Consider the following 14,962-nt stretch of genomic DNA (forward strand, 5'->3'; position numbering starts at 1 on the left):
TCTATAGCAGAATACAGCACAGAAGTATTAAGAAATATGCCTATTCTAATCTGTTCTGCAGGGAGAGAAAGAGTGAGTATACATATACTTCTATATGTATGTGTCTGTGTATACATACATATCTCTACAAAAAAATGGTACAGCCAAGAGACAAAATAGGTAAACACTTCTCATCTTGCATTCATGAGACAGTTTGTTAAGTTAAACAGAATAGAAAACTATCTGGATTTTTCATAATTCAGATATCAAATGAGAACATACTCCGGCACAAGGCAACAGATGCTTCCCAAGATCCTCTCAGTTACCATTTTGAGTAAGGTAATATACTCATGATTCTGTGAGGAGGATTTAGCACATGACTGATCACACTAGGGTCACTAACAAAACCTGCACAATGAACAGTAAAGCATACTTTGATACACATTTCTCCGGGATGTTCTGATATAGAGGGTAAGCCCAGCAAACCCTTCTTTCTCCAAGAAGTGGTAGATGCTTTTGCATTAGTAAGTTACCTTAACATATTTTGCATACATCTGTTCATCCAGAGGAAAGCTTTGGACATTTCTCTCATCTCTGGCATGGAAAGTACCTAATTTAATCCATTTGTTTGTTGGATACCTAGAAAAGAAACAATGGAGTCAGACACGTGCTGAAATTTCCCAAAACACCTTTTCACAGAATACTTTTTATTTTTCCAAGTTGCGAAATAGCAATAATATGATGTTTATTGAAAGAAGAGTTGCAAGATAAAGCTAGTGCCAACACAAAACCTCAGCAGTAGCTCTTCACGTACTTAAAATGGTGTGCAAGCCCTTCAAGAATGAAACCCTATACTTGATCCCATTATTGAAATTCTATCAGTCTACAGTAAAGTTTCTGGACCTGAAAAAAATCACCTCATATGAGCACTGAAGAACATGACATGTAAGTAACAGATTGTAAGTATTATTGTAAGCAAGCAGCAAAAAAATAAAAGCTATGAGCAAAGCAGAGTTAGAACTGGGCAACAGACCAACTACTGAAAAATCAGAATCTACACGGAGTAGTGAAGAAGAGAGGTTTTTTGATGCACTGCAGGAACACTCTCTCTCTCACATATCAGAATAATCTGCTCACTCCCAGAAAGCACTGGAGGTACAACATTGCCTAAAACACAGAGCAGCCATCCCTTAACCAGACATTTAGCCAACCAATAATATACTTACCTGTTCCAATTCCAAATTTAATAATTTGGGGGTTTTGTTGGTTTGGTTTTTGTTTTGTTTGTTGTTTTTTTTTGTGGTTTTTTTTTGACAGCATTTTGCACTTAAGACAACTTAAGCCATGTGAAAACAGCCTGAATGACAAGGGAGGAGACAGACTACAACCCCAGTGGCATTCTGTTAACAAATGTTCATTTTATCACCTGTATAATTTCTGCTGCTCCATTGTTACTTTTCAAAGACTTTTCATTTTTAAGGTGACAAAAGGAAAAACACAGGAAGCATGGAAAGAACTCAACCCATGTAATTCTACAAGCTCAGTTTCCCTTTCCACAGGAAAAAAAAATGCTAATAACGGATGTTATACACAAAGAAAATGCATGTAATTTCACAAAGTACAAGTCAATTTCCATAATAACAAGCATACATAGACCATATGTATATACACAGATACTAAGCCATCCATTTAATTATTTATTTTTTCATTGAGAAGTGTTAATTTGGATAACATACCTGTCACTAATAGACACCAGAAAGTCTTTTGGAGTTGAAGAGAATAATTCATGATTTGCAATGTCAAATTGCTTCACTTGGACTGGTTCACAGAGCTCAATAACAAACCTTGAAGACAAAAAGAAAATACTGAAAAATACACTCTTCCTTCTGGAATGAGAATCCTCAGTCCTTTACCTGATTACCACATCCTTCACTGGGTATAAAAGAACACTACAAAAAATGCTGTACAAGAAGGAGGCATTACTTGCTCCTCCCTTCAAAATCACTAGTGATATTTACCTGCACACCTAGCTTAGTAATTCTAGAGAGCACCTACAGCTACAAAAGTTTCATGCACCTGCACTCAAGGGCAACAGTTACAGAACTAAATCCAAACACTAAACCATACCTGAAATGCCACTTACTATATGTTAAATCCTGACCATGTCTCCTACAGTTATTTGACAGCTGGAGAAAGAAACCAAATCTTAACTTGAACACTCAGTGCGTTCTCTTCTTGTAAGATTACAGTAATGCAAAACCTACAACGTGAATAAAGTTACCCCTCAATCTTACTTCCCAATACCAGAGACAGAATTCTACGGGGGGCATGATAAAGTATCTAGTGCTAAGTCCAAACTCCCTTACACACAGACTTCAGACAGAGACACACCAAGATCTAGTCCCACAGTCCCATCATGATGGAAAACTATAATCACTCCCATCTGAGCAAGCCTCAGTAACCTACCAGATTTTAGTACTGCAAGGATTTAGCATATAAAGGTCCATGTTTTCCATCAAAATAGCTGAAGTGCTCTGTATGAAGAAGAGAATTAGTATTTTCATTTGCAGATACTAACACAACACCAAGATTTTCTCCCCAACCTCCAAAAATAAGTTTGATATTGTTTATGTAGACTAATACAAAGTTTGACAACCTTTTAGCAAGATAGTGTGTTAGAGACAGTATGCCATACTACTATGGCACAATCATAGATCATTTACTATGGCAAGCTGTTTAATACAACTTAGTTCAGTTCTGTTTCTGTAGGGAGTAAACTGTTCCCCGTTCCAAATTCACTTAAAGACATCAACTTCTCTATAGCAATCCTTCTTCAAAAAAAATTATATCATAGCTTTTGATCTATTTTTATAAATCAAAAATCACAATCAACCTGAACATAGAAATAAAGATTTTTCCAGTAATCAGTGTTCAGCTTAAGTGTACTTTGTACTACTTCTTGCATAAGAGTAAACTGAAATAATGCACACTAATAATTAGTAAATGCTTACCTTTGCCTCAGGATTTGCTGCCAAAATTTTGGCACCACACTCTACAGAGGCATAGTTATTTCTATTTTTCTGGACTTTTTTTGTGGAATGCTGCCCACCAACAGCAGAAGGATGCATTGACTGACCTAGGAACAAGAAAATATTACTACTATAACAAGCCATGCAAACAAACAGTATTTTTGCTTTCAGGGAACTTCTGCTCACTGCTTTTATATACTAAATGCCATTAATTATGTAGTTCTAGCAGAAAAATGAAGTTCCAGGCTGCATTCCAAATCAAATCCGATACAAGAATGAAGTGGTCTGTATTCAGACCAAATCAATGAATCCTGAACTTACTCTTTTCTTTCTCCACTTCCATGACTTTTTTCTTCCATTCATCAAATGTTGGAATGTCTCCAGGGTCCTTTGGAGTCATCGCCGATGTAGGGTCAATTTCTCCTGTTTTCTTATAGTCTTTCTGCAGAAGAGTGAACCACCAATTGTGAACATCTTTCAGCACCAATGAAAATAAACTTCAATACTTAAAAAAACCCAACAACATTATCATCAACAGCAGATACATCATTTGAACCCATCTTAAAAACTTAGTGCCAAGGTAAGCTCACTAGCCAGGAAAAGCATGTGATGGTTTCCTCCCAAAATTATACTCTTTCACTGAGATGCTGATAATTTTTGTGGCTAAACTAACATTTTAAGTAAAACAAGCATTCTGTCTCTCTAAATGCCTGCTTTTCTTTGGTATTTTTGCCTTTCCTCCTCCTAAGGAGAAAAGGCTTCCCTGTAGCAGAAACTTTCAGATATGAATGTTGGTCATGACAGAATCCAAAGCTCCCTTAAGAGTTTCTGAACACCTCAAAAAAAAAAAAAACCACACAGACACATTATTTTATTAATGTTTAATGATTAAAGAAAATGTTTTGGACTTGCCTAACAATGCAGCAACTGTTTTAAGTTAACCTTATGCTATACCATTTCACATTTTAATGTCTCCTTTGTACAAACACTCTGCCAGCACACCATCAGATGCACAAAAGACTTTTGCTAGACATTTCAAGAGTAGAGGTTATTTTGTAGACAATATTTTACAGGTAGTTTCCAGAATGATGGCTTTGTAGGTTGACATTTTCTCTGCACTTAAAGCAAGAATTATTTCACATATAATTCTATAGCTGAAATCTATCAAAAAAAGAGCCAAACTCACATATTTGGACAAAAGTGAGTACAGAATTCTTCACATGACTATACTGCAACAGAAATTTGGATGTGACACAGGAATATATCCCCACTTGTATTTAGAAATAACAGGACCTGGAAAAACCCTCTACCTCCTTCTCCAAAGAAAGTTCAGGATATAAGATCCTCCTCGGTCTATGATGAAAATGGTAAGTCAAAGAACTGAGTAAGGAATTCCAAATCATGCACTTGCTTAACTAGGACATCAGGCCAATGCCACAGTTACTTAAATTGTAGTCTTGCAAATTTGGGGGTGGGGGGGTGGGGGTTTGTGTTAATAAAGGTTTGTTTGCAGCAAGTTCTGACTGCATTTAATTATTTTAAGGTACATGGTACTCTGTTCAATAATCTTGGGAAAAACTTCTTAACTTTAAAGGAGAGTTATCCAAGTTATTAGTGACAGACTAAATGTGATGCTAAAATAGCAAAAAAAAAAAAAAAGTATTACTCTGGCCTTGGTTAGTCTTTATCTATCTTAAAAAAAGAAAAAAGGAAAAAAATGAAAAAGTAAGCTTTAGAAAGTGCCTTACAGTGAGAATATAAAGGTGGTCACACAGTTAAGTGTAAAAGACCTGTCCAGCTATGTATCCCACTTTGACAGTGGTGAACTAAGATACCTAGGAAAGAATAAAACCACCCCAAACATTTGCTATTTTCTCCCAACTGTTATCTTTCCCTCTAACCATCTGCTTGCTACCCAGGAACTTCCTGACTCAGTCAAGACTCAACCCTCAGACTTCTACAGGCTTACCTAGACCATGCAAACCATACCACAACCTGCTCGCCCCTTTTTTTTTTTTTAACCCATGTGAAAAAATTCACCATACACAGCAACCTACTGGAAGTCCCAGATTACTGATCAGTTACATGAAGAATATTTCTGCTGGATTTTGCTCCATATGGGGAAATCATACAAAACTAAGACTTGCATTTGAGATGGCAATATCAGAAACACACACAGGGCTCAAGACGTGAAGCCTGCACAATCAGGAAAACAATGAATACCAACTCATCTTCAACAGTGGTGATAACCTAATAGAGGGCATGAGGCTCCTGTGTGCACTGAGCGGCTATGAGCATCGCTTACCTCCCTTTTTAAGTTCTCCGAGGCATTCAGAGCAGATTTTTGCTCATCTGCGCCCTTTCCAGCTGCTGAAACTTTTGACTCAAACTCAGATTTTGTCTTCTTTCCCTTGCCATGTGAAGATGATATGTTATCTATATGTTGACCTGCAAGGCTGAAAATTTTATGACTATTAGAACCTATAAAATGATCACATTTTTCAACCATAAGCAATATTAACACACACACAAATACACAGATAAGCAAGCACATGCTGATGTTTGCTGCAAGGCCAGGACAGAAAAGAACAATTACCTTTAAATTATTTAGACTCACAACCTACTTCAATACTCACCTCTCTGGTGGACTGACAAAAGAGGAAGGCTCACTCTGAGGGTCAGCCTCAAGTGTCCCACCAATATCACAGTCAGGTTCTGACTGCTCAGCTTCACTAGAGCTGACTACAGGGATATCAGCACGGGAATTTTCTATTGCACTGAAGGGAAAGAAATAATATGCTTTTTACCCTTCTGATAATACAGGTAACCCAGATAATCAACCACATGACTAAAGATAATTGAAGGTTTTAGAAAAGCAACAGTCTCAGAGAAATAATTAAGAGGAATGAAGTATGCTTATACTTGCAGAACTGTATTCTCAGCTGTACCCATGCAAGAATAGAATTTCACTTTCCAGACTGCCCCAGCAAAGGAACTCAAAGCTAGCTTCTCATCTGCCAGAACTCTCATTTAACATCCTACCAAACACTGCAATGGATAATTTTCCCCATCATTACTACAAACTAAGAACAGCTTCATAGTTATGCGACTGCAGCAATTTTCCTTTCCCTTTCAACAAAGGAATCAAACATGAGTCTGAGTTCCACCACTAAAAGCTCCTAATGTTCCCAAATCAGGGGGCAGCAATCAAAAAATAACTTGGCTAAAACTAGAGGAGAAAAGGGGTCACATAATGATATACAGCAGAGCCAGGCAGACTTCCTTTCCACTAGATTTTTTAGATTTTTGCTAATGGAACAAAACCAAGGTAACCCAATAGACCATTACCCAAGCTGCACCAACAGCCTGAACTAGTTTATCTGCCCACTGCCCTACTTCTCTCCCAGAAAGCCTGAACACATCACATCAGATAATCCCACGGTAAAAACTGAAAAGAAAGCCTCTCTATAGAATGGACTGGGAGGAAAAGACAAATAACTTTCAGTTGATAACTTGTGTACTGTCTCCACCAGTACAGGGATGACTTTCATACTGATTTAAGTCATAAACCAGTTCTACAGAAAAGCTTTATTCTGCCTTCTAAATTTCAACATAAGCTTCTTCAATGTCAGCACCAAATCAGGTTAATCCAATACCATGATACAGAGCTGCCAAAACATAAACAGCATATCAGCAACTTAAAAGGGAATCTTTTTTGTTCTGGCTGCTACAATTATCAGTAGAAGCAGCTATAGCAAACCCAGGGAGCCAGTTTTGGTACCTTTCATATGTTAAAAGTCCCCTCAGTTTAAAAACAACAACAACAAAAGAACAACCTACAAAAAACTCCTAGGTATCTGAGACTTTTTGCTATGTAGCAAAATCTGACACTAAGAATAACAAGAATTTATTACTTACAAACCATGCGTAGTTTCTCTGAATACCCCAACACACACACACCCAAGATGCTCAGAGTTTAGCTCTGCATGTGACACTTCAATCATAGAATCATAGAATGGTTAGGGTTGGAAAGGACCTTAAGATCATCAAGTTCCAAACCCCCTGCCATGGGCAGGGACACCTCGCTCTAAACCATATCACCCAAGGCCTCGTCCAACCTGGCCTTGAACACTGTCAGGGATGGACTGAAAGCTGACCACTGCACATAAAATTAACCCCCCCACACACATCCCTGATTTCAGTAGATAGAGGACAGTATGAATAATAATCAACTGAATAAAACATGGAACAAGTATGAACTTAAAAATACCCTGGTATCAGAGTGTACCTGAGTGGCCTCAAGTAACTAGTTTTAGTAGAAGGTGAGCAGCACAAGCTGTAGTGCTCCCACTCCTTCAGGTACTTTCATTTGTTAGTAGCTTTGCCTTAATTTTTAAAGTGCATTACCAAGCTTACTTTGCACAGCAACTGTCTTTACTTGCAGCCACAAGAACCCAGTTGATTTTTCAAGAAATTTTCCCCAGATTAGGTCTGGATAGAAAAGCTACAAGCACTACCATCCTAAAAAAAAAAAGAAATCATTACAGGGTAAAAATAGTTTGGAATAAAATTACTTCCAGACTATTCTGACTAAGAGGTCCTGCCACAGTAGCAAACTGGTAACACCCAAGGGAGCTGGACTTCGTTACACTGGTAGAAATCAACATCTAAACCAGGAAAAATACTCTCTAAACATTACAAATGCAATTGAGTCTTTGTAAAGATCTTGTGCAACTATGGAGTTCAACCACAGGTGTTTTGGGTATTAGAGTTAATCTGCACAAAAAGAGACTATCTATTACTATTTAAAGCTAAACTGAAGTTTGAAATAACATCCTGAATCTTGTTCTGAGATGTGACAACAGTAAGACTTATAATACATTACACAAATCAGTAGTCAACAAAAAAAAAACCCACACTGAAATTATGTTCCAGTTTTGCTTTTTAAAAACTGAAAATGTGGGAAGCTAGATTTTCAAATACTTCCAATTAAAAGCACTTCTGAAGTACCAGATGTGCTTAAGTATTAGCCCTAGCAGACTAGGCAAGATCAGTCAGCAGACCAGACTTCCACAGCTTTTCTATGGTAAAAAAACAAAATTTGCTAAAACCAGAAAAGCTGGACTCTTAATAAAACCCCCTCAAAAAAAAAACCCTAAACACCAAAAAGAAGTCTACTTAATTTTTAGTGTGTTGGATTTGTATCTACCATAATATTAGATCTTTATCAGCAATCAGAGTATATTCCCCTTAACGGTCATTAAAAATCCTACCTCAAAGTGTATACACAGACACTAACTTCCATACTAGAGTTCACATTTGATAGCACAGCATTTCACAAAAGGGAAACAAAATTAAGCACATCAACTTCTGAAGACTGCCAGCAGCAGAAGTAGCTATGCAACACACTACTGAGCACCAGAATTACAAGCTGTCTTGGTTGCCCTTATACTAAAATATAACTCAAAGTTATTCCTTAATTGAAAGCAGAGGCCATCACTGAAGCAGCTTTGATGCTTGTTATCACCGATGTTAAAGCATATTTTTGAAGGTCAGAAATCCTAATGGTAAAGACCTAAGGGTTTTTGTAGTACAGATTATCTAGCACATAAAAGACTGGATTTTTTTCTGCCAAAGCAGCAGCTTCAAAACCAATACTGGCAATAGTACGACACTTCATGCAAGTACACAACTTTTAATCCACGCACTGAGTAAATGATAGCATATTCCATTAGCACTGACACCATAAACCAAAGTACAGCAGAAGAATCATGTGTAGCAATCTAGTCTTATGCCTACTAAACCTGAAGATGTAATGCTTTAACAACAGAGTGATAGTCTCTTGAAGATAAAAACAATAAAATGAAAAAGCTTACTCGGGCTGCGAGACCGGAGGTATCTCTGAGGTAGGTGAACTGGAAGTGCTTTCAGTGCTTGCAACTATGCTAGATGAAGCTTCATTTAAATCTACTGAAGGTGGTGTGTCAGCTTCAGGCTGGCTTGCTTCACTCATTTCTGTAGCCTGTGGAAACATATGTAAACATACATTTTTTTCAAAACTTGAATAGGAAAAGCACTCATACAAAAACTCCTAGTATGGAATTTTAACAGTTTGATAACTCACATTTTCGTCAGAAATAAGTTTTCTTCACAAACCTAGGTAGTATTCAGTGCTACTTTGTGATAGTTGCAACACTTTTCCATAGCTTGCAGTAATAGTGCCAAAATATTAATATTTGGCACTATTAATAAAATTAATAATTGCTTATCACTTCCTAGAGTCCAGCCGTCTTGAGTCTTACTTATTTTAGGTCCAGTTTCCATAAGCTCTTGCACAGCACAATCAAAATAAGTCTTTCTAAATATGGAAAAGTATATAGCCACTGGAACAGGTCAGATTAACTCCTGCAGTAATAGAAAATACGATTACACAGGACCCTCTTGCCAATAGCTAGATTACTCCAAGTCATCTAACCGAACATGAAGAGGACTGGAGCATTTTACTACAGAATTACACATCTAAACCCTGAAATATATATTCAGAAGTATGCCCTATGCATGTTGTCTTGTGATCTACAAAACAAAAATGTATCAAATAAATAATCTTTAACAGTGGGCTTTGTAATATTTAACACCAAGTACTAACTTAATGGTATTAATAGCACATACAACTGAAACACAACATTTTTCCATTTTAACAAAGGAAATTAAAATAACAGAAGCCACTGAGGGTCAAAGTTAAAATGGACTGCTATGATCACCAAGTCTGACCTCTACAGAAGACCTCTCAGTTAGAAGGCTTTTATGTTTTATTTTATTAAGAGATACTCATACCTATAACATCCAATTTTATCTTGCAAAGATTCATTTAGTCAGTACCTACAAATATTAGGTTACTCTTATTATTACTTATGCACATGGGAAACACAAGATCTGTTAGCGCACAGCTTTTCTCCTTCATTGGAAACACGAGTCCAATGGCAAGCCTGGTGCAAGTGAAATGTGATAGATTGTCACTATGAGCTTGAGATAACCAAAGTGAAAGACTGAAATCCAAGAAGCATTTGAAATGAATGAAACGAAAGTCTTGCCTGGACAGATTTTGTAAGGTCATCAAGTAGCTCTTCTGTAGCGTAATTCCACATACTTGAGTCTGCATGCTCAGACCCCAGCCTGGGACCAGCCTCTTCCCCCTAGTATATTAAAGGTAAAACAACAAGAAGCATGCAGTAACACAATGCCTTCTAGTAAGAAGAGTTATCTTTGGTATAAACTTCATAACACTACCTTTACAAGCTACACGAATCTTCAGAGCCACTGCCCACAAATGTTTAAAAAGTCATTTTATCTTGAGTAGTCTTTAAAACAAATGCTACAGCAAGTCAAAACAATTCCATTAAACCTTCACAGGAAAGACCACTCCAGCATTGTCTTAAATTGTTCAGTGTGTGCTAAGGAAAATTAATCACTCTGCAGTGACTTCCCATGTTGACAAACCCTCTGTATCTCCCTCCTTGCAGCACAAAATGCAGGGAGAAAGGGATAATCCTAAAATGACTTGCAACAGACAACCATTAAAAAATAATGCTTCACACATCTCAGTTACAGCAGTCTTGTCAGCAGAACTAGAATAATTCATAAGTCTGCTGTAACCTTCTGAAGCAACTTCCTCTTTTATAAATAAAGATTTACAATCAAGTGCAGTGAATTCACAAAGTAAAACAAAAGAATATACACTTGAGGAAAAAAAAAAAGTTTTAAAGCCACCAGACTATAGAACTAATAAAAATGTACTTGCCACTCAAACTTTAAGTTGTGACTACATCACACACTTTTGAGCAATACTTTAAGAATACAGCAAGAAGCCTGATAGAAATTTACACACCCCTCATTTTCTATAGGCTATCTAAAACCCTATGATCAAACACTGGAAGTTCAAACCCAAAACAGACTGATATGCTACACAAGATTACATGATCACTAATCATTTGAGAGAGTTAAGGCACACACTGAAAGAACAGAAACTACATATTTTAGCTGGCACATCTTAGTGACAACAGCTAAGCAACATTTTTCCCAAATATTATTAGCTCACATGCTAGTCCCCAAGATTAAATACCATCAGTGCTTTGAAGAGACAACTGATCTAACAAAAACTGATCAAGGGCTGCAAGACTGCTCTTTTTGAGCAGGACAACTGTGGCAGCCTAGTTAGGAGTAATAACACACATGCCTAAAATTTTTCATACATCCAAGAGATTTTTCTTTAATAAGTAAAAAGTACAGCATAATGTATGAGCTTTCATACCTTTGCATTTAAATTTAGAAGGCTCCTTAACAATGCAGGCAAGTTAATAGAATAAAGGGAAGAATGCGCCAAAAAAGTAAGAAAACATACACCAGTGGTGTCCCAGTCTCCAAGCTTACTTGATCTTCCCAGTTTTGTTACATCAGCCATTAAATTTGAGCAGGACATTTTTCAGGCAGCCAGAAGAATCTTACTGAATGCTATTTGGCTGCACAAGCTGGCAAAAAAATACAGCTACCCTGGAAGGTGAAATGCTTCAGACAGTGAAATACACTATTTAAAGTACTTTTTTTTTCTGGTCAGGCAGTTCTCCACCTAGGTAAACTAGAATACTCAACACATTTTCCAGGTTTGATGTGGCATATAAAAGCCTTCTTGGAATGAGGACCATGATTAGCACTACTGACTGATGAACAAAATGGGAAGACCAATAACATCCATATTACCCATGCTTATTGTAGGACTGATTTGTCACCTGTGTAAGTAAATGAATGAAATTACCATGACTCTCTGATATGACTCAACAACTTGGGACCTTACTATGAAACTGCAATATGCAGAAACTTGTGATGAGTTAGTCAGGGTGGGACAAGTACACTCAATTCAACCTAAAGTGCTGAGTAATGTAAATAAGGGACAAAATCTTGTTTACCAGCATTTCACATATGTGCTTTAGCTTTGTGAATTTTTAAATAGGAGGAAAACCAGGATAAATACTGACTAAAAAAAAAACAAAAAAAACCAAAAACAATCTTAAGTCTTCTATTTAGGATACCAATCATTTGCTCACTGGGCTTTTGACACAACACAGGTGCAACTGGCATACTGCAGCCTAAACCTATCCAGGCCATCACCTCTTATCATTGTCTGTAGAGAGGCACGTACACATATCCCTGATGACTTCTTCTAATATCTGGCACCCAAATAAACAAACTGAGTCACTATTATTAGCTTTACTATTTGTTCTTACACACAGCCCCTCCCCCCCACCAAATGTCCAGCTGTACTGTCACATAACTGCAAAAAAACACGAAGAAAAACAAAAACCTGGGAAAGCATCATGGTCCACAGAACAACCAAATATATTAAAAATTCTGGCTAAGAAGATCCAATGAATCAAAGTGTGTGAATATTTTATTATTTAATATTAAATCAGACTGAGCAGCTAATTAACATGTTATAGTCAGCATACCTTTTCTTGGACATTTTCATCATCATTTGCCAGGGCACAAGCATCACCTGAAGCATATTGCACTGCCGATGAAAGACTGTCTTTACAAAAGACATGCCAAACAGGAAGCCTATTTAACACAAAAAAACAACACCAGAGTCAAAGTCTTGATCTAAAATGAATACACAGTATTTTGAAATTTCCTCAGCATTGTCTCCCTCATCCTTTTTTCAGTTGTTCCCATGAGGTACCTAGAAAAATAAAAGTATGCACATACAGTTCACAGATACTCATTTATCATAACTATTGGTGGGCTTAAGAAATTAGTAACACAAAACACTGTAAATTTACTACTTCCAAAAGACAAAAGTATCAGCAAAGCAATTATTGGGGTGAAACCAGGTCACAAAATGGAAGCTGACACAAATTAGCTAAGTTATTGCAAGTTAGGAAAAAACTGAATCAACCATATCTTTTGCCATGTAGCAGTAGGGTGTCTTTAGCATTGATTATTACTAAGCAAAATCTAAAGCCACAGATTAAAAAAAAAATATTAAAGCTCTTTATTTCCCTGTACAGATGATACCTGAAAAATCTTGTATGGTCAGCATCAAGCACATTTAATTAGAGAAAATAAGTATATTAAACAAAAGGCCCATGCAAAACCCGATAAAAATACAGATACAAATGGCAAACTGGGTGCTTGCCTTAACTACAACCTCCAGCGATGTTTGTATTTTCAGCTCTGAACAGTTTTGCTCCTCAGTAGAAATTGATTTATTTCCATAGAAAAGCAGCCAACATCTATACAAATGCACCAGAACAGCATCTTTGGTTGCTTAGAGTGTGGAGCCCCTTTACATCCCAGATAATATCTGCACAGCAAACCAAACCAATAAGTTTGGAGGCCCAAAGGCCAGAAAAGGTCTTCGTACAGACTTCAAATAAGTCCTGCAAAATGGCATGCAAATTGAGCTTTAAGTGGAGTTTTCAGTAATACTTGAACATCAGCACAACCTGCCATTTTAAAGGCAAACATTGTTCCAGGAAATATTGTTTACATGACATCCAGGTGATATGTATGCCCCTGTGTGATTTTCCACAAACGTTCATCTGAACCCTGAAAAAAGACCCCCCTTGAAGGAGGCATACATATAAGCATAAAAGAAATGTAGATGCAGCAACCTAGAAGTTTTGAAAAACTAAACCACAGCCTTAACGGTAACAGTAGTAAGAATATTAGGTCAGGTTAGACTTACACAACTTGATCATTCTAGTGATTAGAATTTGAATGACCACCTGTCTTAAAAACTTGAAGACCTTTACTGGGGAGTATATACAGCAGATATTGCCACAGACCACTGAAGTGTTACTAAATTGTAGAGAAGATATAATTGTCTGTGAATCAGCATTTACAAAAACAAGGTGTATTTTCACAACCAAGTTAGTAATTACTTTAGCACTTGCCACCAAAAAAAATCACTTAGCACAAAAGGCATACATTTCTTGCCTTATTATACTGATATGGTAACACAACTAATCACGCTTTAGTAACAAGTGGTGTCCCTCAGGGATTGGCGTTGGGACCAGTCTTGTTCAACATCTTTGACAGGGACAGTGGGATTGAGTGCGCCCTCTGCAAGTCTGTCGATGACACCAAGCGGTGTGGTTCAGTTGATACACTGGAGGGAAGGAATGCCAATGCAGAGGGACCTTGACAGGCTTGTGAGGTGGGCTGATGCCAACCTCATGAAGTTTAACCATGACAAGTGCAAGGTCCTACACCTGGGTCGGAGCGATCCCAGGCACAGCAACAGGCTGGGCAGAGAAGAGATTCAGAGCAGCCCTGAAGAGAAGGACTTGGGGGTGCTGGTTAATGAGAAAATAAACAAGAGCCAGCTGCAGTGTGGACTCACAGACCAGAAAGCCAACCATATCCTGGGCTGCATCGAAATGAGCATGATCCTGCCCCTCTACTCTGCTCTCACTTGGAGACCTCATTTGGAGTACTGTGTACAGTTCTAGTGTCCTCAACATAAAAAGGACATGGAACTGTTGGAACAAGTCCAGAGGAGGGCCACGAGGATGATTGGGGGGCTGGAGCACCTCCTGTATGAAGATAGGCTGAGAAAGTTGGGGCTGTTCAGCCTGGAGAAGAGAAGGCTGCGTGGAGACCTCATAGCAGCCTTCCAGTATCTGAAGGGGGGCTATAAGGATACTGGGGATGGATGATTCACTAGGGACTGTAGTGACAGGACAAGGGGTAATGGGTTAAAACTTAAACAGGGAAAGTTTAGATTGGATATAAGGAGGAAATTCTTTCCTGTTATGGTGGTGAGGCACTGGAACAGGTTGCCCAAAGAAGTTGTGAATGCTCCATCCCTCGTGGTGTTCAAGGCCAGGTAGGACAAAGCCTTGGGTGACATGGTTTAGTGGGAGGTGTCCCTGCCCATGTCAGGGGGGTTGGAACTAGAT

At 37.8% G+C, this 14,962-nt stretch overlaps 1 protein-coding gene across 8 annotated transcripts in view; it reads right to left on the reverse strand.

Moving 5' to 3' along the window:
* SUCO (SUN domain containing ossification factor) overlaps positions 1 to 14,962 on the reverse strand; it is a 39,337-nt gene that overhangs the window by 14,931 nt on the left and 9,444 nt on the right. For 6 of the 8 annotated variants that reach the window (XM_061345473.1, XM_061345472.1, XM_061345474.1 and 3 more), the window contains exons 2-9: positions 8,885 to 9,030; positions 5,645 to 5,785; positions 5,314 to 5,464; positions 3,330 to 3,450; positions 2,991 to 3,115; positions 2,446 to 2,513; positions 1,716 to 1,823; positions 513 to 618 (exon numbers count right to left, since the gene is read on the reverse strand). In XM_061345473.1, coding sequence (XP_061201457.1) covers positions 513 to 618; positions 1,716 to 1,823; positions 2,446 to 2,513; positions 2,991 to 3,115; positions 3,330 to 3,450; positions 5,314 to 5,464; positions 5,645 to 5,785; positions 8,885 to 9,021 — 957 coding nt within the window. In that variant the 5' untranslated portion in view covers positions 9,022 to 9,030. Of the gene's footprint in view, positions 1 to 512; positions 619 to 1,715; positions 1,824 to 2,445; positions 2,514 to 2,990; positions 3,116 to 3,329; positions 3,451 to 5,313; positions 5,465 to 5,644; positions 5,786 to 8,884; positions 9,031 to 10,099; positions 10,202 to 12,508; positions 12,618 to 14,962 lie in introns of those variants that run through there. The other 2 variants (XM_061345480.1, XM_061345477.1) reach the window with 2 other exon arrangements.

This window comes from Neopsephotus bourkii, unplaced genomic scaffold (genome assembly GCF_033783945.1).
Source record: "Neopsephotus bourkii isolate Nb327-2 ecotype Australia unplaced genomic scaffold, CSIRO-AGI_Nbou_v1 NB_234, whole genome shotgun sequence".
Taxonomy (NCBI): Eukaryota; Metazoa; Chordata; class Aves; order Psittaciformes; family Psittacidae; genus Neopsephotus; species Neopsephotus bourkii.